This window comes from Pelobates fuscus, chromosome 2 (genome assembly GCF_036172605.1).
Source record: "Pelobates fuscus isolate aPelFus1 chromosome 2, aPelFus1.pri, whole genome shotgun sequence".
Taxonomy (NCBI): Eukaryota; Metazoa; Chordata; class Amphibia; order Anura; family Pelobatidae; genus Pelobates; species Pelobates fuscus.
In genome coordinates this window covers 411,033,797-411,060,684 of record NC_086318.1, presented here as the reverse complement: position 1 = coordinate 411,060,684, position 26,888 = coordinate 411,033,797, and the positions used below count along the sequence as shown (strand labels likewise).

The 26,888-nt window shown below is 38.4% G+C and overlaps 1 protein-coding gene across 18 annotated transcripts in view; it reads left to right on the top strand.

The window, feature by feature from the left end:
* The window catches only part of NRXN1 (neurexin 1), a 1,100,495-nt gene that overhangs the window by 554,366 nt on the left and 519,241 nt on the right, over window positions 1-26,888 (top strand). For 11 of the 18 annotated variants that reach the window (XM_063443949.1, XM_063443947.1, XM_063443943.1 and 8 more), the window contains 2 exons: window positions 19,364-19,567; window positions 21,785-21,811. In XM_063443949.1, coding sequence (XP_063300019.1) covers window positions 19,364-19,567; window positions 21,785-21,811 — 231 coding nt within the window. The remainder of the gene's footprint in view (window positions 1-19,363; window positions 19,568-21,784; window positions 21,812-26,888) is intronic. The other 7 variants (XM_063443956.1, XM_063443955.1, XM_063443963.1 and 4 more) reach the window with 1 other exon arrangement.

The following is a 26,888-nucleotide window of genomic DNA, read 5'->3' as shown; positions in this document are numbered from 1 at the left end:
TGCTGCCTCCTGCTAAGACATTCCATATCAGCTGGTGGTGCTGGTTGTTGTGGAGTGGTGACAAAGCTTTTCCACATTTCGGCAATGCTAACCCTGCCTTCTGAGTTGCTGGCAGTGCCTTCGCCTTCTGCTTCCACTAAGCCCCCGGTGTCAGTTGGGAATGCCCCCAGCAGCGCATCTACCAGCAAGCACTTGTAGTCACACATCTTCCGATCACGCAGCTGTGAGGGAATTAAGGACGGCACGTTGTCCTTGTAATGGGGATCCAGCAGGGTGGCCACCCAGTAATAAGCACAAGTTAGAATGTGGGCAACTTGGCAGTCATTGCGCAGGCACTGCAGCACATAGTCGCTCATGTGTGCCAGGCTGCCCACAGGCAGGGACAGGCTGTCTACTGTGGGAGGTGTATCGTCTGTGTCCTCTGTATCCCCCCAGCCATGCTCCAGTGATGCCCACGAGCTGCGTTGGGTGCCACCCTGCTGTGAACACGGTTCCTCATCATACTCATTCTCCTCCTCCTCATCCTCCAGAACTGTGCCCTGGCTTGACAATTGTGTACCTGGCTATGCTGGTGCAGGAACCCACCCTCCAAGCCACTTGTGAATGACTGGCCTGATAACCGTGGAAATGACCGCTCTTCCTCCTCCTCTTTCTCCTGTGCCACATCCTCTTCCATCATCGCCCGAAGCGTTTTTTCAAGGAGACATTAAAGCGGGATAGTAAGGCTGAGAACGGAATCACTGGCCATGTTAGTGGAGTACTCGAAACAGTGCAAAATGGCACACATGGAGGCCCACTCATTGGTGGGGAAGTGGTGCTGTTCAGCAGAGCGACTGACCCGGGCGTGCTGCAGCTGAAAGTCCACTATCCCCTGCTGCTGCTCGCACAGTCTCTCCAGCATGTGCAAGGTGGAGTTCCACCTTGTGGGCACGTCGCATATGAAGCGGTGAGTGGGAAGACCGAAGTTATGCTGCAGTGCAGACAGGCGAGCAGGAGCAGGGTGAGAACGTCGAAAGCATGCACAGATGGCCTGCACTTTCTGCAGCAGCTCTGATATTTCTGGGTAGTTTTTCAGGAATTTCTGCACCACCAAATTCAGCACATGCGCCAGGCAAGGGATGTGCATCAAACCGGCTAGGCCCAGAGCTGCTATGAGATTTTGCACATTATCGCACACCACCAGGCCGGGCTTGAGGCTCAGTGACAACAACCACTCATCGGTCTGTTGTTCCATGCCCGTCCACAGCTCCTGCGCGGTTTGATTTTTTTCCCCCCAAACATATGAGTTTTCAAACAGCCTGCTGTGATTTCAACCTGGCTGTGCTGAAGTTGGTGGTGAAGGTGTTACACTGACCAGATGAGGAGGTGGTAGAGGAGGAGGAAGCGGAGTAGGAGGAGGAGGCAACAGGAGGTAAAGAGAAATGCCCTGCAATCCTCAGTGGCGGAAGGACATGCGCCAAACTGATATCCACCTCGGGCCCAGACGCCACTACATTTGTCCAGTGTGCAGTTAGGGAGATATAGCGTCCCTGCCCGTGCTTACTGGTCCACGTATCTGTGGTTATGTGGACCTTGCCACAGATGGCGTTGCGCAGTGCACACCTGATGTTGTGTAGGGAAGGGATGGCTCACCGTGAAAAGTAGTGGCGGCTGGGAACCACGTACTGTGGGACAGCCACCGCCATCAGGTTTTTAAAACTGTCCGTCTCCAACAGACGAAATGACAGCATTTCAAAGGCCACAAATTTGGAAATGCTGGCATTCAGGGCCAGGGATCGCGGGTGGATAGGGCCATACTTCCTTTTTCTCTCCAGTGTTTGGGAGATGGACAGCTGAACGCTTCCATGGGACAGTGTGGAGATGCTTTGGGACGGTGGCTGACGTGGTGGCGTTGCTGCCACATCCTCTGTTTGCGGGGTTGGTAGTGCCCCTGTGACTCCAGAGGTGGAGGAAGAGGCCGAGACAGCAGCAGAAGAGGAAGCAGGAAGAGCCTGAGACCTTTCTTGGTTTTTGAGGTGCTTACTCCACTGCAGCTCGTGCTTTGCATGTAGATGCCTGGTCATGCAGGTTGTGCTCAGGTTTAGCACGTTAATGCCACGCTTCAGGCTCGTGTCTTGTCATCAGCACATTGTCTGAAGAACTGCCATGCCAGGAAACTCCTTGGATCTGTCTTTGGTGTTCTCGGTCCCTGGATGCGGTGGCCAGTAGCAGGCATACTGTCTAGGGGATGGCCGCTCCGCTTTTGCACCCTGCTCCCTCTTATGCTGTGCTGGTGCCTCTGTGCGACCACCGTCTCTTCCTCCAAACTGAACACGTCACTCGCATGGCCTTGATTCCATGTGGGGTCTAGGACCTCATCATCCTCCATATCATCTTCCAACCACTCCTCAACCCTGCCCTCCTTGCCGGTCTGCACACTGCCAAAAGCCACACCAGTTGGCACCTGTGTTCCGTCACCATCAGAGACGTGCTGTGGTGGTCCTCGCATGTCCAAATCATGACACATAAGTGGTTGTGCATCAGTGCACTCAATCTCTTCCACTTCTGAGGCAGGGCTAGGTTGATAACCCACAGAAACCCCGCCAGCAGAGTCATCAAAAAGCATAAAAGACTGCTGCATGACTTGTGGCTCTGACTGCTTGGCTGATTTGCAAGGGGGTGAGGTGAAAGACAGATGGCCATGGGCTGCAGGTGCCAACTCTGAGCTTCCCGCAGGGAGCTGGGTGGGAGACAATGTGAAGGTACTGGAGGCACTGTCAGCCATCCAATCTACTATCGCCTGTACTTGTTTTGGCCTCACCATTCGTAGAGCGGCATTTGGGCCTACCAAATAACGCTGAAGGTTCTGTTGCGTACTCGCACCTGAGGAAGGTATTTCACTTGTGCGTGTAGCTGGCACAGATTGACCACGCCCTCTCCTTGCAACAGGAGCTCCACCAACACCAGCAGCACTATGACCAGGGCCACGTCCCTTATTTAACGCACCCCTCATTCTTTGCATTCACCCACCAAAGTAACAGATGGGTTATGTCAGACGACAATGTAACCACCAATAGTCAACAATTTTTATTTGTATTTTTTTTTTGCTTATTGGACTGCAAGAAATGCACCGCAAGCCGCAAATGTACTATTTAGCACCAAAAAAAATATGAATTTTTGAAAGTGCGATGGAACCACAGTATTTGACGGTTCTATTTGACTCTCAGATATGAAGTGCAGTCACGAAATGTACTATTTAGCAATTAGCACCCCAAAAATTTGAATGGGTCAAACTGCGCTGTAACCACAGTATTTGAAGGTTCTATTTGACTCTCAGATATGAAGTGCACCGCAGGCCGCAAATGTACTATTTAGCACCCAAAACAATTAGAATTTTTAAAAGTGTGCTGTAAGCACAGTGTTGACGGTTCTATTTGACTCTCAGATATGAAGTGCAGGCACCAAATTGACTTTTTAGCACCAAAAGAATTTGAATTTTTAAAAATGCGCTGTAAGCACAGTGTTTGACGCTTCGATTTGACTCTCAAATATGAAGTGCACACCCCAAATTTATCTTTTTATAACCCCATAAATTTGAATGGGTCAAACTGCGTTGTAAGCACAGTATTTGATGGTTCTATTTGACTCTCAGATATGAAGTGCAGGCACCAAATTGACTTTTTAGCACCTAAAAAATTTGAATGTTTAAAAATGCACTGTAAGCACAGTATTTGACGGTTCTTTTTGACTCTCAGATATAAACTGCAGGCACCAAATTGACTTTTTAGCACCTAAAGAATTTTAATTTTTAAAAGTGCACTGTAAGCACAGTATTTGACGGTTCTGTGTGACTCTGAGATAGGAAGTGCACCGCAGGCCGCAAATGTACTATTTAACATTAGCACCCAAAACAATTTGAATTTTTCAAAGTGCGCTGTAAGCACAGTGTTTGACAGTTCTATTTGACTCTCAGATATGAAGTGCACACCCCAAATTTACTTTTTATAACTCCATAAATTTGAATGGGTCAAACTGCGCTGTAAGCACAGTATTTGACGGTTCTTTTTGACTCTCAGATATGAACTGCAGGCACCAAATTGACTTTTTAGCACCTAAAGAATTCAAATGTTTAAAACTGCAATATAAGCACAGTATTTGATGGTTCTATTTGACTCTCAGATATGAAGTGCACCTCAGGACGCAAATGTACTATTTAGCACAAAAAAGTGTGATTTTTTAAACCAACAATGTAACAGTAGTATTTAAGGGTTTTATTAGACTGCAAGAAATGCAGTACGCAAATGTACTATCCAGGAGCAAAAAATTGCAGTATTTAAAAATGCCTAGATGTTGCCCACTGAGCTTCCAGAACAGGTTTAAAGCCATGTGCCTGGCACACATGCAGTTGCAAGTGCACTGCACTCTCTGTGGCACTGGGCTCAGGGCAGCATACAAAAATGTAGTATAGCACCCACTAAAATAATTGCTGTAGTTTGAATAATCGCAGTAGTTTGCAGATTCAACACCAGAATTCTTTCCTAAACTGTCCCTCACAGCTGCAGCATCCTGCCCCTACACTAATAAGAGCTCATGTGACGTGCGGCGCTACGTGACTCCAGCTTATATATAGAGGCTGGGTCACACGCTGCAATGGCTTCTAAGGGCAAACAAGTCAAACACTTGTTGATTGGCTGCCCTGCAGCCTTTCAAAACTCGCCATGAAATTGCTGAACACCAAATTCAAACACGAACATACACAGAATTGTCCGTGTTCGGGTCCGGGGTCCAAAAAAACACAATGTTCGGTACGAACCCAAACATTGCGGTTCGGGTTCGCTCAACTCTAGTCATATTACCTATTTTGTGTTTGTTAGATATTTGAATCCCAAAAATATGTGTGACCAGTATAGTACTAAAACCAGTAATTGAGCAATTTCTTCTTAACCCCTTTGTTGCGGAATATCTGGTACCGCAACTGGGTACCTCCACCAAGCACGTTCCATAGCTATCGCCGAGACACCATCAGCACTTCAACCCCTTGGCAGCTTGGTTGGGGTCTTGCGGTCGCTTCTCAACCTGGAACAGGGTCTTGGATCCAGCTTCTAGTGATTAAATCTCTCCTGTAGAGAGTATAGCTGTATAGCTGGTACATCCAAACACTAGTCGAGACTGAGTGAAGTGAAGGAACTGGTTTATTATGGCCAAATTGCCTGGCTTTCATACACAGCCCCCAGCACGGGGTCTCCATTCACTGCAAGACAAGCCCCTCCCATAAATCTCTGTGCATAGGAGATAATTGCGTTATCTCCCAGGAACAGAGAGGCAAACATAAAAATATAAAACATAAAAATACCCCAAAACATCATAAAACATAAAATATCCCCACAAGTAATAAATCTTCAAAGAGCCCTGATCTTAGTCCCCAAGTTCTCCAGATCCATGCAGTGTAGGGGAAACGCCACCGTGTTAAAGTTCTGACCGGCTGCACACGTGCTCCTATGCCCAAAACAGTTCAAAGGCATTTGGTGCTTTGGCCGGTCAAAATTCAGGAGCTTCTGTGTCCGAAATATAGGGTGCTACAGCTGGCTCTTCCAAAAAAGTGCTCTCCTGGCGAGTTGCAGAGTCGTTAAAATCCTGGACCAAGTTGTCCGGGAGCCACATGATCACCTCATGCCAAAAACAGTTCCACAACGATCGCGGCTAAATACCGCTGAGGACAATTCATGTTTTTTTTTTTCATGTGAACTGCTGCCAGGGAGCTAGTGTTCGGTTTCATTCGAATGAAGGAAAAGTGCAGAACCAGGGGCACCCAGGGAAAGCTGATAATGGTGGCTGGGGAGGTTAAACTCCCAAACAGGATTTTTGGGTATCGTCCATAGTCCTTAGGCAGGAGGCTAGCTAGCAGGCTCCTCCAGGAGCCCATGGCATAGGCATGTTTGCCACACCCTTCAAATCACCAATCATATACACACAAGGGTATGCAGCCATACCCATTAGCTGTGTATATGTGATTTTAACCATTGTAATGTAAACTAATTTTTGCAAACAAATTTTATTTGCAATCGCTGATAGGTCAGCAGAGCCAAAGCCAGGGTATGCAGCCATACCCATCAACTGTGTATATGTGACTTTAACCATTGTAATGTAAACTAATTTTTGCAAACAAATTTTATTTGCAATGGCTGTTAGGTCAGCAGAGCCAAAGCTACCAGTATAGGGCAGCTGCAGTTAGGAGATCCACAGATCTTACTGCAAAACCCTGCCCTGCTCACTGTGCTTCAACTCAGGCTGGGATCAGCTCTCAACAGATGCCCCCTCCCTGTCAGAGACCAGGAGGGGGCATTCAGAAAGGGTCTGCACCCATCCAGTGCTGCCCATTGGCAACCCACCCAAAAACTAGAGCAAATGCTGGACCAGCGAGGATTAAAGCTCACTGCAGAAAAGGTAAGCAGGAGGAGGACTCAGCTAAAAAGTAAAAAAAAAAAAAAAGTAAAATAAAGAGCTGTACTATGTGGGGAGACACAGAAAAGAGAAATACAGCCTCCCCACACACAACCTCCCCCAACTCACCCTGTCACATCACTCCCCAACACACACACATTGTCACACTCATCCCTCACAAACACAGAGGTACCCTTTCACAGTGATGACCACACACTCACCCCTCACACACAGTCACCCTGTCGAAGTCAACCTGCCACATTCACCCTTCATACACAGTCACCATGTCAGAGTGAAATTGCCACGGTCACTCTCTCACCGTCACCCTGCCATATACACTCACATAGTCACCCACATACACAGGCACTCCCCACAGACTGTTACCCTTAGACAGCAGCACCTTAAACAGTCACACCTCACAACTCAGCCTTGCAATATACACAACACATACATAGAGGTCGCAAGTAGCCCCCATACTCACAACACACTAAAAGCAACTCCCATACAAATACACTACCAGACGCAGAGATACACAAGTTCAATGACACAGAGGTACACAAAGACATACAGACACATATATGAGTTCCACAATCAAGTAAAAAAGGAACTGCACTCATCTAGGAGTGCTAAACCAAACAAGGATCAGCATCACCCTCACATATGCTATCTCCAAAAAGGCTTCAGGTGCTTGCTTGCTTGACAAAGACCTTAGTTGTTCGAAATGTTGCAGCTGTACACATGATGCTCCAATAAATCTGTATTTTATTGAATCCAGCGAGTACCTGAAGCCTTTTTTGGAGATAACATATATGCATTCCAGGACAGTCACAGATAGACATACACACAGGTATGCACTAACATACTCACAAGGATCTCACTGCTGCCAGACACACACTCTCAGGCAAATACACACTACAAAAAAACAGGCTCACATAGGTAACAATACACACTGTCAGAAACACTGTCATTTTCTGTCTGTGTCTGTCAATGTCTATATGTGTATGTTTATCATTGTGTGTCTCTGTACATCAGTGTGTTTGAGTGTGTATGTGGGTGCATGTATCGAAGTGTGCATATATATATATATATAAATACAGCTCAGTTTTCCTACATGCAACTTCGTTATTTAGTATATGAAAACCAAAATTTTCATTAGTTTTCATTAAATAATGTGCTGTCAATGCATACTGAAATAAAAAATACATTTAAAATGTACTTTTCAGGACACCCAAAATACTCAGATACTTTTACTCCAATCTTTTTTACAAACTGCTTGGTAGTGAGGGGATTAATGGACATAGTCCTCTGTAAGTCATAATTATTATTTTTTTTTATTCTGAATGTTAGGTAGATGTTATAAAAATCACATGGACATCCACACTCACAATTTTAAAATTAAACATAATAGAATTGCCAATTTAACCCATTCACTACCAAGAGTTTTCATACATTAATAGAAGCATCAATAAATATATAAAATCTTACACATTATCTATAACATAGGTTATATAACCCTCGAGTGAAATTAGGAGAGCATTACATCGCAGAGTGTTATTCTGTTCAGGGTTAAAACAAAGAATTATCCCATGAATTATAAATATAAATCATGAATTTAAAATTTTAAAAAAATGAAAATATTAATAAAAAAATGTCAAGCAGTATAGGTGCTTAAGAGGAATCTGATTACATATGGTTACTAAAATGAAGTCTACAACAGGGCCCTCATGCAATTAATATAATTGTATGGCTAAAATTATATTTCACAAGGCAGTCTGCCTGTAAAGTCTGCACATGTGTCCCACAATGTACACAGAGTAATTTTTCCCTTCTCTCAAAGTTGCTATTAGGCAGCTCTGTACCTAGTAAGCCTTCAATGCTCATGTGCTGTGTAGGACAGGGATAGGCAACCTTCGGCACTCCAGATGTTGTGGACTACATCCCGCATAATGCTCTTACACCCATAATGCTGGTAAAGCATCATGGGAGGTGTAGTCCAAAACATCTGGAGTGGTGATGGTTGCCTATGCCTGGTGTAGAATAATGAAATATCTTTACATGTTTTTGATAGTAAAAGGAGTTAAAATAATGTTTCTACCCCACCATTGTGTGTGTTTTCTTTGGCAATGTTCACATATAAGGTTGAATATACATACATTGTTACAACTGAACTGGGAGGGCAAAAAGACACAATAATGCACCATTTCTGCCATTTTTAATACTAAGAATCGACAAATTGAGATCTTGATTATGGTTAAATTCTCTATAGTTATAGGTAAGAAAATGTTAAGAGGTCTTAACAGACAGCTATTATCACAAATATTTCAGTAACGCACGTCTTTCTTTGTGAAAAAAGGAGAAATGCTGTAAAAGGCATTTCAAGGTAAAATAAAAAATACATACGTTGCTGAAATGACTTGCTGTTTGAAATAAATGGGGCAATGTCCCAGCATAAGGAGCACATTCGAGGCCATGACTTCAATTTCATTATGTGGTATTGTTCAATTCCCAAATGTCAGATTTTGTGAATTCTCACAACTAACACCCATAACAATCTCTCCGCTCTGGATGAACCTAGTCTACCAGGCAGAGATCAGCATGCAAAGCTATATGTTCAGTGTTATTGGTAACAAGGCAGGAGCTATCCAATTATCCTATCATATATAATGTAAAATCACAGGACAATAAAAATAATATATTTATTTATTTTATTTATTTATAGGAAGGATACATTAATATTTTTTTTCTCGTTTAAATATTTAAATTCATCACTATGAGAATTCTGAACTTAAAAATAAAATTCTAACAAGTTTTATATATAATATTGTCTAATCTGCTGTATACTGATTTTGATGCCTCTAGCTTGTTCGGTTGTTGGTGGTATTGGACATGACCAAACTGTCATATACATTACATAACCATTCAATTAAGCATGCAACGTGTACCACCCAGTGGCAAAGTATAGCTACTGCATATGGCTAAGGTGGAAATAAATGGGAAAGAAAAATATTTGTATGTACAATCTTTCAAACAAAAACAGGGAGCATATGCTGATTTGCAATAAGCAAGAAACATGTGCCTAGGTGATTCACACATAATATTTTTTAAACCAGCTATTTGGATAAATGTGTATCTTAACCTAATCGGCATGTTAGTTTGTCTGTTTGCATCTTAGTGTGTATCTGTATATACATGCATGTGCCTGTCTATGTATTTAAACATTATACTAATTAGGTTTGTTGTATGTGGGATTTTATGTAAGTGTGTGATTGGCTAGTTATACGCTGATCAACCACCACATAAAAGACACCTGCCTAATACTGTGTAAGTCCGCCTTGTGTTGTCAAAACAGATCTGATACGTTGGACCTCTGAACTTGTCCTGTGGTATCTGGCACCAAGACATAAACAGCAGATCCTTTATGTCCTGTAAGTTGCAAGGTGGGACCACTATGGATCAGATTTGTTGTTCCAGCACATCCCACAAATGCTCACTAAGATGCTCATTGAGATCTGGGGAATTTGAAGACCAATGCAACACTTTGAACTCTTTGTCGTGTTCCTCAAACCATTCCTGAACAGGGTGCAATATCCTGCTGAAAGAGGCCACAGCCATCAGGAAACAGGGGTCATCATGGGCACTCTGACTGGTCAGTGGCTATACAGTCCCATACATAGCTTTGTCAGAAATTTGAAATACTGTAGCTCTTCTGTGTGAATTGACCAGACAGGCTAGCCTTCTCTCCCCATGAACATCAATGAGCCTTGGGTGACCATGAACTTGGTGGTGCAAGGAAGGACACCAGTTGTCCTTCCTTGCACCACTTTTTGTAGGTACTAACTACTGCATACCGTGAACACACCACAAGACTTGCGGTTTTAGAGATGCTTTAATCTAGTCATCTAGCCATCACTATTTTGCCTTTGTGAAAGACACTCAGATCTTTTCACTTACCAATTTTTCCTGTTTCCAACACACCAAATTCAAGAACTGACTGTTCAGTTGCTGTCTAATATATCCTACACCTTGACAGGTGACCCCACATATTCTTATTACCTGGGACTCAACAAAGTTAAAGCTGGTTGTTTCCTGATGTCTGGATTCAAGAAAACAGTATAAAAGTCTCAAGAAAACAGTATAAAAGTCTTCTATCAATGGATTAAAAATGATTAAAGGTCCTAGAGATCCTATATAACTAATTTAACAGAGATAAGTAGTAGGTGAAGTGCCACAGGTTGTTATATTAACCAATCACCTCCATCATGTGATGTGATGGAATAGTAGTGAGCTGAGGGTCTTCTTCCTGTATATCAGAAGTCTAGTAGTGTTCTGGAAAAAACATAACTGATATTAAGTACATATACCTGTACAGCCAACTCGCACTTGCAGGACTTCTAGCGGGCAGCTCCCTTCCTATGGAATAGCCTGCCTACCCCCATCAGACTCTCCCCTAGTCTTTTTCTTTCTTTCTTTAGGAAAGCTTATGGCCTCCCAGAGTAACCCCTACTGCTCTCTCCTATAGGGCAGCGCTTTACTCTCTCCTCCAGCTCTGCTTCACTCCCACCTTATTTGATTGATATTTCCTGTCCTTATGTGTCTTATACCCCTCCTTCTATAGACTGTAAGCTTATTTTGAGCAGGGTCCTCTTCAACCTATTGTTCCTGGAAGTTTTCTTGTAATTGTCCTATTTATAGTTACATCCCCCTCTCATAATATTATAAAGCACTACGGAATCTGTTGGCGCTATATAAATGGCAATAATAATAATAATAATAATAATACAGTAGTGAACAATAAAAAAAATGGAATTATCATGTAGGAAAAGTAAAAAGTGTATAAAATATATCTAAAATGGAAACAAATTACAGATTTATAATCTCCGTAGGAACACCTTGCAGACAGGCGCCTGTAGGCAGCTGCCTACTCTGCAATACTGACAAATCCACCCCGAGACTCAATTAACAGGGTTATTCCCTAAAAAACACATTTTAAAAGGTAAAACATCTCAGACACTCACTGAGGGGACAAGGGAACAGGTCAAAACATTGCTGTGTTCATTAAATCTGCCTGAAATTATCACAGTGAGTGTCTGAGATTATTTTCCTTTTGATATCTGCTTTATGGGGTATGCTGACCCCTACACAGTCAGCACCCTGTGGTTTATTTGATTAAGTGCAACCCTCTTTTTTCTTCTAAGCACCATATTTTGTCAGAATTTGAAAAAGACAGAATTCCAATTGCATCAGCAATTTACAGATTTCCTAAAGCCAAATGCAGTCAGGATTCGGTCGGTCTGACCAATTCTGTGTCATTCGTTCAGAAAATCAGTAATATTCGCATACAAATCAATACAAAGTATTGGAATTAGACATTTAGCAATGACCAAATGGTGACCAACTATAAATGGAACACATGCTTTTATTTTATTTTTTTATGAATGAGATTTTCAACAAAATACAGACAAAACACCTATTTGGTGTTGAACATTGAGAAACAAAGAAAACAATAAAATGAGTTGCACATACTGAAAACATACAGGCTGGTAAGTACAGGGCAATTGTATATACACAAGTACTGTACATAGAATGAAATGATAATGAGGAACAACAAGCTGCTGGTACAGCAGATTAAGAGCATCCACAACAAAAGTCCCTTTGTGCAGGGGGCATTTGATTCTATAAAACGCTGCGGTCATAAAGGTACAACATTTAGGGGGAAACAGTAAAGAGGAACCCACAGGAGCAGGAGAAAAGGTAGGAATTATTTTCTAATACTGGTCCCAAGAGGACCAAATCTTTTGGAATTTATAGAAGCCTATGTGACATTTCCTTGTGATTTCTGGTAGCTTGTAATTCACAAATGATTGAGGAGGGTCTACAGATTTCCAATATCATACCAAGTTGTTTTTTGCATTATTAAGTGTCTGGTGGCCTGATTTTTGAAAAGTGGTAGCATATCTGATAAAAAGTGTTGTGGTTCCCATTGCAATGAGAGACTCATAATATTTTTGATTAGGTTGTGTACCAATATGGTTCAACATTTTCAGCTACAATAGACATGCAGTAGGGTTGCAGTAGAGTTAGCATAGGGTGATGAGTCTGGTTATATGTGAGTGAGTCTACTCTGGACCAAGTACCATATGAATAGAAGCTTCCGGCTAGTTTCCCAGTGGGCTAAGCACTTTGATACACCACGAAACCCAGTATCAGCTTTCCGCTACTTTGCCACTGAGAACATACACTGCATCTCCTCTTCCCACTTAATATAATAGGAAGGTTTATCCATCACATATAAGCCAAGGAGGACTCTATAGCAAATCACTAGATTTTGTGTAAAGTATGAGTGGCCAAGCATTTACTTTGAGATTACGTATAACTCGCCTAGACTGGATTCAAATATGGGAAAATAGATCTGAGGAGTTTAGGTTGTATGTTTGGACTAGATCTGCAAATGGGATAATTGCAGTGGTAGATAACACCTGGGACTCTCACTGAATGCCAGCTGCAGTCCATCATATGGTGGAGAAGACTGGAGTCAGCCCCCCAGTGGCAGACATGGGTACAAACACTAGACAAAGTGGTTTTGGGATAAGCCTAGTCACCTATGCCCTCCAAAGTCTCAGAGAATGCTTGGTGGTGGATGGTGCATGGGGGGATCTGGGAGAGGTCTCATAGGGAGCTAGGCATGCATTTTCTTATAAGACCCAGGGCTGGTTAGATGTCAATGAGGAAAAGTACATGGTTTGGGCCAAAATAGAGGTTTACTAATATATACAGATGTCTGTCACCCCACAGCCTCCCCTATCAGATCAATCACTCATCTACTTGTGTCTTGCCAGTGTTCTATAATAAGAAACCTGGTCATATTACAAAAGGCAGTAGGCAGGGAATTGATGACTCCGGTTATGTCAGTGTCAGCAGAATATCATCAGTAAAAAGGGAAATTTTGTGTGTGCCTATGGGGGTTGGAATTTCCTCTACCAAGGCATTATGTTTGATTTTGAAGAATAGTGGTTGCAGTGCTGGTATGAAAATGTGGGTGCTGTTCTTGAGTGGGAAAGTCTTGGAGAGGAAGCCAGTGGAAAGTACTCTAGCTGAGGGGACTGCATAGAGGCTAAGAACCACCCTCAAGAGGAAAGTTGAGATGTATATTGCCAGCTCATCCTAGCAAGGTATGCATTTGGATTGAATTATTTCTAAAATGTCAATCGCACATCATTGTGAAACAAAGCCTGCCTGTCTGTCAGTGAGATTTAATGGGCTAAGTGAGTGCTAAGACAGGTGGCTAAATTCCCTGAAAATAGTTTTTTTGCTGCATTTAACAGAGAGATGGGCCTAAAATGTAAACATGTATTGGGCATTTTGGTAACATTGACAATGACAGCAGTTCCACTGGTATACAACTTGTTTGCATGAATTGGTTAAAAAGTGAAGTCATAATAAGGGCCATGAGGTTAGCATACTTTTTGCTGTAGGCACTAGAAAAGCCAGGTGCCTTATTCAAGAAGTTGGGATTTAATAGTTTGTAGCATTTCCTTTACCGTTATAGGTTGTCAACTTGTGTAGTGGTCAGTACTGGTAAGTCTACACCTGTGAGTTATTAATGGATTTAGTTCTTGGTTGGCATATTGGTGGCTTGATCATCCCCTAAATTGTATAGCTTATTGTCGAAATCTGCAAATATATTAACAATTTTAGAAATGTTTTTTTTTTTTGGAGCCTTTTGCATCTAAGAGGAAAGGAATATTGGTCTGCTACTTCCAAGCCTTGAGTTTGGAGGCAAGTAACCTGCTAGTTTAATTGCCTTTTCATTACAAGTTGCGGAGGCATCGCTCAATATGGTGCAGATGGACTTTCTGTAGTTTGGAATAGACTGATGCTTTTTGGAATGCATTTGCGTTTTGCTAGTGTGATTGAAAGTCTGAAGAACTATTTGCCTTCTGGCAGAGTACCATTTGGACTTTAGTGAATAACTCAGAACATTTTTCCTCCAGCAATGATTACAATAATACTTATACACAAAAATTCTAAAATATATTTTGTCCAGGTCAGAATTTCTTTTTTTTTTACATTACCTCGAATGTCCTTTCCACCAGCTACCAGCATGAGGCAATGCATCTGCAAGTTAATACAATATTTTTGTTCTCTTTTTTTCTATTTTCCAGAATTAGTTTAAAAAGGTAAATTAGTTATCATCTTAATACATCATGAACAATAAAACGTTCTTTTTTTCTTTTTTTTTGCTTTTGTAAAAAAATCAAAACAATACATAGTATTATTATTATTCAGACTAGCACTATGTTTTATAGAATGTTGTGTCTCCCTTATGGCTATGAAATATGTAATGAGAGGTAAAGATACAACGTGGATATGTCTTTTTTGTTTTACAATACAAAAAGTGACATAAGATCATGGCAAGAAAAATCTCCACAGTGCTTCTAGTACACAATAGGGGCACACATCAATCAAATGCAGACTGCTCAGCTCGCTAAAAAAGGGAATTCTGAACACCTTGCCTAACACACCATGACAGCTCTTCAAAATAACCTCTTCTTAGAGGAATATACCTTAGAACATTAATTTTAGATAGAAGATATGAGCCAATTAGTCTATGAGTTTACAAGTTCTGTGATTGTATATATTTGCAATAGACGCCAAACAACTAGTGTAAAGGGGCCTTTAAAGGTTAAGTAGATTTAGCGTGCAAACCTTTTAGACCTAGAAAGCTTGCAGACTAAATCTACTTGCCCAGGCAATAAAGGAATTAAACTACTTGACTCCTATACATCTATCTATGGCTTACACAGTACCACTCTGCACCTGTACTGCAGACACGGCATTTAATTCTAAAATAGCATAATACCAGGATACCATTTTATTCTGCAGAGTACACATTTTTTTCTCAGACACAATGCACTTCAACCAAACGTAGAATGTAACCTATATTCTGCAGCTTGTGGTGGTAAGGGATAAAGATTTGTTGTTCGGTCCTAGCACTGCTAAGCTAATTCTTTTACTTATATTCTCGTTAGTACTATACTATATGTATATGTGTATTTTGTTAAATTGCCAAATGGCACTCATGCAATGAAAAAAAAAAAAGAATACAAAATAAATGTGATCATAATATATTGTGCAAAATAAAACAAAAAATACTTTAAATGATTAAGTATATGTGCACGCTTAACTAAAATACAGAATGTTAATAATCATTATATTTTATCGCACATTTTGTTTCATCATCACTAAGTACTTATGGAACTGTGTCACTTTGTCCCCATACTATGTAGAACGTAATCATTTGCTGGCACTTAATAATGTGTAATTAATAATAATCTACATTTAAAATTGTATGAACACTAAAATATATATCCCAAAGCCAATTACTGAAGATTACATAGATATTATATGTAGTGCATAGGGTTCCTCATGTCACATCAGTGTGATAAGCAATGGACAGTATATCAGGATATAAGAGGGCAATACATAAAAATACTTATTCTTGTTCTAGCTGCAACCATAACCACATCACTAGGTGATTTTGTGCAACAGAACCATCAGAGAGAAAATTAATTATTTAACCTTTTTATTGTACATGCCATGAGGACACATGCCATGAGGACAAGTCATAGATAACTTATTTTAAATAGGTCACATTATATAAAGCCTATATTGCTAAGTTAAAGAACACTAGTCACCCAGATTACATCAACTCATTGAAGTTGTATGGGTGCAGTACCCACTTAGTCATGCAATGTAAATAATTGAAGTTTAAAAAAAAAAAACTGCAATGATTACTTTGTAGGACTAAGACTGCCTCTAGTGGCTGTCAATCAGAGGCACTGATTGACAATCAGAGGCACTGAAGAGCCACTAGAGGCACTTCCTAGATTCTAATGGATGAGGACATTCCGCCTCAGTAAAATCCCCATAGGAAAGCATTGAGGCAATTCTTTACTAAGGGTAGGGCCTAATGCACTTGTGGCACTAACCATGCATGCGCATTAGGCTCCCCCATCCAAAACACTTTAGAATATGGAGCGCCAACCCAGTGCTGAGGGACAATGGCATTGGAATCGAGTACGTGATTAAAGTTTTTTTTAAGCCTTTCCCTGCTGGAGGTAGGGAATGCGAGGGAGGGGGTGACAAGAGGGCATTATAGTGTTAGCAATTCAGCTTTGTATTCCTAATTCTATAGAGTCCATTTAAAAGTGTAGTTTGATTTGCTATTTCTATGTCTAAAATGATCTTAATATATAAAATAGTGTGATAGGCTTGTCTCACTTACTTTACTGTATTACTTTGCTCCTTTGCTCCTGGCTTACATCCAGTAGAAAACAAATTTCTGTAGGTATCCATTCAGCTCTTCCACACTTCTCCCACTCTAGAGTAAGCTTTGTGGGCCTTACTTTATAGCTGAATTTCCGTATCTGCGGGAGATGACTCTAAGTACAAATTATGTTAGGTAATTTAAGTTTCTTCTATGTGGTGTTTTAGTTTGGAGACATTTTGTCCATGCAGTTGTTCAGGGGATATGACTCGAACAAGCCAAAATGGCATGAAAATGCACTTGATCAGTGATAAAAATTACATCATAATCCAGTTCAGACACAGCAAAGGCAGCGAAAACAAAGCAAATGAAAAGGAGAATTAGAAGCCTTGTTTAAAGGGACACTGTAGGCACCCAGACCACTTCAGCCCATTGAAGTGGTCTGGGTGCAGTGTCCCTATTGCCCTTAGTGCTGCAATGTTAAACACTGCAGTTAAATAGAAACAGCAATGTTTACATTGCAGCACTAAGTCTGCTTCCAGTGGCTCTCTACCAGACAGCTACTAGAGGGCTTCCTGGTTTAAAACTGACCTCTGGACCAGTATCTGACGCTGGACTTCCTTACGCTCTGGATGAGGACCTCCAGAGTCAGATATTTCCCCATAGGAAAGCATTTATTCAATGCATATTGCCATAGGAAAGCGTTTATTCAATGCTTTCCTAAGGGGAGGACTAATGAGTGTGCAGCATTTTCCACACATGCGCATTAGAGCCCGCTCGACGAGGGAAAGAGGAGGAGCTTTGACCCAGCGCTCTGGGACACAGGCGCTGGGATCAGGTATGTAAATAAAGGGTATTTGTGATAGTGACAGCTTTGTATTCCTGGCACTATAGTATCTCTTTAATTTCTGCTCCAATCTGTATGCTTTCTCTGCTTATGACAATTCTTGACGGGTAGCTAAGATGAAGGCACCCAGTTGCAGGATAAAGAGGTTTGAATTCCTATATTATATATGTTATGCATATTTATTAAATAAAAGGATAATTAAGCATTATATTAAAAATCCATGGAAACAGTAGTACCCTTGAAGGCATTTATGACTAATATCTTCGAGGTCTATATCACAAGCGAATCATCACATCACAACACATATAGGAAAAATATTCTTCGCTTTGTACCACAGCCAGATTTTATTTTTCCAGTTAAGAATTCATGCAATGCAACTTTAAATTATGAATATTTTATAGTTCTTGGTGATAGGATAAATATATATTTGTGTTAATACTTTCAGTATAATAATATGTTCTATTATTATTTTACTTACCGTGTCATATCAAAATCTGAATTTACAAAATGTTAAAGCCATCAATTTGCATAGAGAACAACATGTATTTGTTTTTTGTTTTTTTTACATATTTGTTTTTTCGGATGTTGCCATGAAAGTAAGCATGATTTATTTTAGCATTATGATCTTTCCCTGATTATACATAAAACACAAAACATCAGTATAATCTCAGGATTGGTTTGTTTTTTTATGGAAGGTAGCAGATGAAATGACAGATGTCACATCAATATAATTTGGCTCAGACTCTCATTTCCATTGTTGATCACAGTAAGACAGTATCTTTAGGCAAAACCTCTCTCAGGTATATAATATGTTCAGTATTTTTATATTTGTTCTGAATATGTAGAACACATTATAGTACATACTTAAAATAAAATAAAAAATAACTATATTCGTGTTCCTTTATATTCAACTAACATACTTTTTTATTTTTATATTATTTTATTTTTACTTTGTTCTGTGTAGAATGTTTACTTCTACAATACTGATTTTTTTTACATTTATTCTTTAAATGGAGTTTTGAACTAATATAAAATAGAAAAAAAATAATGTACTTATGCAATGATCTTATAAAATATGTTATATTATTTATCCAGGCGTAGCTTATGCTGTGGCTATATTTTTAATTTGTATTGCAGTGCAGCTGTCTATTTTTCATGCCTCGTGAGATGTTTGTAACATTAATTTCTGTTGATCTTTAAGTGTTAAAATGTATGTCCCTTTACTAAGGATGGACAAAGAGTCATCACACTTGCTAACACTGAAAGAACAAATTGAGCAATACTTGCCCATGGGCCCTGTGAGTCATTCTGCATAATGCAGAGTGGAACTAGATAACCTTTTTATAGCAGATAAAGATATGCAGAGCAGAGAAGATTTAAGTAAACCAAGAAACCGCGTAATCTGATAATATGTTCTTTTCTACATTATTGATCTCTGATTTAAGTTCTGTGAGTTGGGTAGTGTATCTGTTAGAGAAGAACTCCCCATAATAATGCAATATATCAATAGAATAAATTTAGCTAGACGTTTATTTTGCTCTTAAATTAGTTAGTTCCAGCCTAGTTTCTAAACACAATTGTTGTATTTAGAGGTAGATTACTGTGATTTTGTGTTAAAACTCTGTTACAATCACATTTTAAAAACTAAAGAAAAAGGAATGTGTGTGTAAAGGTCTAAGCCGGTAAAGGTCTAAGTAAATGTTTCTCCTAAAGAGGGGCAATTCGGAGGTATAATAAATAAGTTTTACCCAACCTCAAACATAACTAATTATTGTTATTATTATTGGCATATTATTTAGATACTATACTGTGTATTATTTCTTTTACAGAAGCTACAGTTTTAAGCTATGATGGAAGCATGTTTATGAAGATACAGCTCCCGGTGGTCATGCACACAGAAGCAGAAGATGTTTCATTACGCTTCCGGTCCCAGCGTGCCTATGGCATTTTAATGGCCACAACTTCAAGAGAGTCTGCAGATACCCTACGTTTAGAACTGGACGCAGGGCGTGTTAAACTTACGGTCAATTTAGGTAACATACACCAAAATAAGTCAACCTGTTTTTATTATCACAAGGTTATATTGATTTTTGCTTGCTTTTTTAAAAAAAATATATTTACAAAATGCATTTTTTTTTATTTACAGTACATACAATATGTTTATAAATATATGTTTTGGTTGTACATTTTGTTTATTTTGCTTGCACAATTCAATTTATAACTCTAAATAGTTAAAAAAGAGCAGTTTAGAAAAATGGTAAATACATTTCTTATTATGTGCTACTTTCATGTAAAGTAAAGCTTGATGATCATTTTACTCTACAGCATGTAGTAAATGCATACCTTAATAAGTGCCAGTTGGCTCAACTCTTAAATGCTTCTCTTTTTTAACCAATCTATTTATGTACACCGAATATCCTTGGTTTTATGTTTTTATTTTTTTTATTTTTTTGTGGTTGCATTTTTTTTTTTTTTTTTATTATTATCAAAAGTGAATATAACCCTTCAATGACCAAGATCTGCGGCCCTTAGCAAACAGTCTGGTGAACACAATCCACACAAACTCTTCTGCTGAAACCTATGCCATGGTGGCTCAGAACAAATACCGATTAACCATTGCATTTCACATGCCTTGGCATGCCAGGTGTTAAGCTTAGAATTCTGGGTTATCCGATGTAATAAACACAGTACAAATGCACTGTTTTAGTACACAGAGCTCCTATCAATGAACCATTAAGGCCGCTTCCATAATGCTGTAAGCACAGGATACAGCGTATATTTTTAAACACATACATTATCATTTAAGGACTTCGAATAGCATTTTCTTATGCAGCACTACTGTGTTGACATAGAAACAAAACACTGCCCATAAATCACTACAATGTTAGCCGATTCATATTGTGTAGAGAACATTTATTATTGCACTACACTGACTGCAATAAAGATTCAACAGCAAGACATGCTTAAAATTCTTTACGTACTCCTCTGGCACCCTCTAGTGGTTGAAAAAGCTAGGTTCAGTTTAAATAGGAAGAATAATAATGTCCACAAAAGAATGACCCATCAGTGCAAATTGTTCTGTAGCAAGATGTGTGCATGTTTTGATCCCAGACTGTTTGCCACCACTTTTCTGACGCGGTTGACGACACATGACAAACTCTGCTACATGGTAATGAAATCTAAGTTTTGGAATGCATGTACTCCTTGAAGACATAAAAGTGACATGATACAAAATTGCCATTTTTAGTATCATTGCAGCCATTATGTTAAAATCCATTTATAAACACATTCTTGGCTGCAGTATCCATCATAATATGAATATAATGTGATCATATGTCACCAAAAAAAACATTTTATATTTCGCATGTGTGAGGCCATATTAGTATTTTTAATACCGAATTTACCTTAGCTCTCTAATTATCTTACTGAGCAAAACAACTTAAGTTTGATATTTATGTCGGTGATTTAGCAAGTGAGTAGCTAATAGTTATAAATGTAACAAACCTTTTCATAAATGATCCTGTAATTTCATCAACATGAGAGAATTAAAAAACAACCCATTTTTCATGCATATGCACATGCAAGATGGTAAATAATTGAATAACTGGATTCTAATATATCCTCGTTAATATTATGAATAATTTCAATAAATCTTGTTTAAGAGGGAAAATGCTAATTTTTCAGAAACAAAATGTGTAAAAGAAATTAAAGATTAAAAATATATATAAAAAATAAATATTAAAATTAAAAGATTATTTTAGGGAACATGCTACCTTTTACTGAATAAAGTGTTATATCTAATAATTCATTTTCATTATCTCATTTTTTTTTAAGTCTTCGAGGTAGAGTCTTGCTACACAAGATGGCCGATTCTAGATTGGTGTGCACGTTGCCCCATTGTGACGGAACACTTTGTATTTACTTATCAATGACCATATGTTCTTGCACAGATGGGAAGTGATGCTACCTTTCTAGATCCTACATCTCTAAGTGATACAAAATTATTTTTCGCTTAGGTTTTTCTCCATGTAGCGCTGTTTGAAATGGCCATTTTAACTTTAAAAACATTTAGTCCTATTGAGACGATTTAAAGATAGTGTGAATTTAAATATTAGATGTATAAGAGAACTCTGTTTGGCCATATATGCATGTGTCTGTCCCCGGAAGGGTGGATTGTAATTTTATTGGATGTCTGCAGCTAATACCTTGAAGGATAAATTTTCATTTCTCATCTATTCTTCCCTATCTAGACTGTATCAGGATAAACTGTAATTCCAGTAAGTGCCTATTCAACATTTTCAAATGTTTTCTTTTGTTTGTATTTTATTTTTATTAGGGTAATTGCAAATTGTATCATTTATATATAAAAAATACACACATACACCCATGCATATGAGTTAGTAAAATACATTACCGGTACTTTCATTAAAAATATCACTTAAAACATGGTATATACAGCTTTCATTCAATTTCTTAAGAAGCTATTTTTTTAATAATGTAAGTGTTTATTATGGTTCTCACTTCATAGGCCCATATTTACCAAAACACTTTCTGTCTAGGCATTGTCTGCTCAAAAGTAACATGACCCCTAAGACAATTGCTGTCACTGGGAAAAACGCATATTGAGTTGATTATGTAATTTCTCCCACGTGATTTAAATTGTCTTGTATTTAACATACTGTGACAAAAATGTCCAATATAAAGATTAATATGTTAATCAAATTAGATCACCCATATCTCGCAAAAATGCCCTCATCACATTATTTTTCAAACCTTGAGCACAGGATTGGGAAATACTGATCTAGGTGAATTTTACAGAACTTTACATTCTACATTACTCAAGAAAAAAATTAATTCATATATCATAAATTGTTGCCGGAATAAAATATATGCACAGAATAGATATACTTTACATCAATGTCCTTGATTATATTTTCATTCTATTAGAAAAGGGATGTGGACTGTGATTTTATTTTGACATGTTGGGCAACATTTGTAGTCCGTAATGTTATTAATTCAAACAAAGTGATGCACATAAAGTTTTTTTTGACCATTATGTATATTTAATATTGTTGAGTAACATTTTCAAATTATTTAATATTTTTGGAGATTGTTTTTAAATTAATTTCTTCAATATATTAAAATATTGAAAAAATATATAAAAACATAAATATAGTAAAAAAAAATATTTCAGAATATAATTTGTTTTAAAAAAAAAACATCCAAAAATATCAAAATATTTGAAAAGTGTATTCGACAATATTGAATCGAGGCCATATTGTGTTAACATAAAAAGTAGAATTTGTTAGAGTAACATATTAAATATAAGTTAAAGTGGATCGGTCACCAAAATAAACTGTATCTAATCTGCTATTATTTAGCTCCCTGAGTCTTAATCTCTGTTTTTTCCCCTAATGCTCAAGTTTTCATAAAATTCATAAAGAAATTTTTTATAATCATGGCTTATGAATCTTTATAAATAATATAGTTGCCATACCATCCATCTCTGTTGATGGATTTTATTTTATGTTGGTGCTTGAGAGGAAACTTTGGTGCAAGGGTTATTTTTAAATTTCTTCTGGTACTGAAGTAATGAAATATTGGCTTACCTGTTTGTTTCAATAGCAGCAATGTTTATTAAGACAAGACACGGATGAGGTCTGTTCACTAAGCCTCAAACAGCAGCCAGTAGTCCAAACTATAGGTAGAAAGATACAAAGAAGGTGTGGCTATAAGGCGCTTAACACTTATTTGGTGCAAACTTATTCAGTATAGCTGCTATATGCACTTGTAGTGGATACTCCAAAACCACTATAATATTAAAACCAAAAAAAAACAGAATACCAAGCAGTGAGTTTAGAGTGTGAGAAACATCAAACCAACACTTGATATAGGTGCAGCGCTTAAAAAGTGTAATATAAATATTCCTTATGCACTTACCCCTTACAATAGGCACGGGGTGTACATGAAAAATAAACAGAGGAGATATATAGGGTAGTACTGTCAAATAACTTAGTATTAGAGTAAATGATATAAAAGGGGAAACTCACATTGTAAAGAGCCTTTTATGAGGATATAGGCTCTAAACACATCAACCAGTGTGCCTTTCAAGGTAGGCAGCAACACCTAGGAATAGAGGATGCTCCTTTCTTCCTTCTGTCCGTGGATTATATCTCCAAAACAAAGCACAAAAGAAGATTCCTAGTGCAGATTTATCTTCAATTAAGTAGTGTAGAACACAAATATAGATTGGTGCTCACCTTTTATAGAGCCTTTTGGGGACTGGCTCTAAGTGCTGTAGGCATCAGTGTCAATTTAGAGGTGACACTTCCCTCAAGTGGATACCAGATATATGGAGGAGATGGAGTAAGGGTATTTAAAATTTACATTTATTGAATATCAAAAAAATATAAAATGCATACGAAATAGCATGTATAAGTATATTACTAATAAAATGTCCAATCTCCTCTTCTCCCAGAAACGCGTTTCGCCGTCCTTATCGGCTTCCTCAGTCTCGTATGTAAGTCTGCTGGTATCCAGTTTATAAATCCTCCACTCGCGCCCTTTTTCTCGCCGTCCTGCTGCTGAATTTCATTTCCTGGTTAGATGCCGTCGCGTCACTTCCGGTTCGGCTTGTATTGCCGATACATCATTTCCGGGCTCTAGTTGTTCCTACAACTCCCGGCATGCTTCAGTTTGTACCTCCGATTTTCTAATACCTGTATGTAGGGAATGAGCTGTGCAAAAAAAGGGTCCTCTACCATTGCTCAAGGAATGATATATAATTAGTGTATTGCATGAATCTCTCTTCAGGACAATAAGTTTAGTAACAGCCATATATAAAATATCAAGATGTATTATAACATACATACTTTTTCATATTTAAACAGGGATAGCAAATACTTTTCAGTGTGAGGTAGACAGAAATATACGAATGCTAATTAATTTTTAAATACTATTGTATGTTTAAGAATTAATTAGCATTCATATATTTCTGTCTACCTCACACTGAAAAGTATTTGCTATCCCTGTTTAAATATGAAAAAGTATGTATGTTATAATACATCTTGATATTTTATATATGGCTGTTACTAAACTTATTGTCCTGAAGAGAGATTCATGCAATACACTAATTATATATCATTCCTTGAGCAATGGTAGAGGACCCTTTTTTTGCACAGCTCATTCCCTACATACAGGTATTAGAAAATCGGAGGTACAAACTGAAGCATGCCGGGAGTTGTAGGAACAACTAGAGCCCGGAAATGATGTATCGGCAATACAAGCCGAACCGGAAGTGACGCAACGGCATCTAACCAGGAAATGAAATTCAGCTGCAGGACGGCGAGAAAAAGGGCGCGAGTGGAGGATTTATAAACTGGATACCAGCAGACTTACATACACAGACTGAGGAAGCCGATAAGGACGGCGAAACGCGTTTCTGGGAGAAGAGGAGATTGGACATTTTATTAGTAATATACTTATACATGCTATTTCGTATGCATTTTATATTTTTTTGATATTCAATAAATGTAAATTTTAAATACCCTTACTCCATCTCCTCCATATATCTGGTATCCACTTGAGGGAAGTGTCACCTCTAAATTGACACTGATGCCTACAGCACTTAGAGCCAGTCCCCAAAAGGCTCTATAAAAGGTGAGCACCAATCTATATTTGTGTTCTACACTACTTAATTGAAGATAAATCTGCACTAGGAATCTTCTTTTGTGCTTTGTTTTGGAGATATAATCCACGGACAGAAGGAAGAAAGGAGCATCCTCTATTCCTAGGTGTTGCTGCCTACCTTGAAATGCACACTGGTTGATGTGTTTAGAGCCTATATCCTCATAAAAGGCTCTTTACAATGTGAGTTTCCCCTTTTATATCATTTACTCTAATACTAAGTTATTTGACAGTACTACCCTATATATCTCCTCTGTTTATTTTTCATGTACACCCCGTGCCTATTGTAAGGGGTAAGTGCATAAGGAATATTTATATTACACTTTTTAAGCGCTGCACCTATATCAAGTGTTGGTTTGATGTTTCTCACACTCTAAACTCACTGCTTGGTATTCTGTTTTTTTTTAGTAGTCCAAACTATGTCCAAGCTATGATTCAACCAGACATTTTCAATGTGAAACTCACTTGACAATTCACATAAGGCAAATTATACTATTTTATCCACATTTTATTCATCATTCATCATTTATCCACAAGACATTTGTATTTTATTCACATATCTTTGCACAAACAGATAATTTGCAAACAGAATCCCAACTAAGTCCCATACATTCATTTAATCCAGTTCTTGTGATAAAGACCAACACAATTGAACCATTAAGTCCATAACCCTATGTTAACCATCTCTCTTTACACAATAACAAACACCCCCTAAAATTGTGTATTTTTTTTAATTTAAAGAGGCACTGTCACACTGAACTTACCTTTCTCCTAGTATTTCCTCTTCTCTTTCCCTCTCATAATCTGTTCTTCTTTTCTTAACTTCTGATCTAGATTTCTTAAAAACATAAGATAAAGTAGGGACTACTTTGTCTTATGTATTTTTCCTACGCCTGACTTTCTCTGACCCAAGAAGGAGCTTAAGTCCGTTTCATTTCTTGTGTCAAAGAAAGTACTCAGAAAGTAGTCCCTACTTTGTCTTAATTTTCAACTATATCAGAAATAAAGAAAAGAAGAACAGATTCTGAGAGAGGAAGAGAAGAGGAAACATTAGGAGAAAGGTAAGTTTGGAGTGACAGTGCCGCTTTAATGGAAATTTTGCTACTATGTACCATTGTGTTATTGTTCAGCTGGATTTATGTTCATCTGAGTTTCACTACTTTAATGAGACCCATTTGAAAATAGGGAACTGTTCGGCTCAATTTGGTGACAGTAATAAAGTGAAAATCATAGAACATTTATCGGCTTAAATTAAGTTAATTGGACTGAATTGTCAAAAACTGAAGCTGGTATTGCTAATGTGGCTTTTAGTGGACAGACCAGTGATACATCAAAATCTTGATCAATCTTATGTGGACAGCTGATAAACATTACAGAAAGTGAAACAAATAATATTGGCTTATAGGGTATAAAACAAAAGATGCGGAGTGCTCTATATTAATTCACCTTACTGATGCCTCTAAAACTAAACTAAATGAATAAGCATAAAATAATAATTTGCTACACGATGCCATGGAATCATGACAGTGAAATAAGGTAATACTAGATTTCATTTTTTTTTTTCTACACAAATCCAAGTTAATATATTTTCTGTAAGGATAGCTCATGTGGAATTGTATGTGGAAATTAATATAAATATATATATTCATATAAATATATATTAATTTC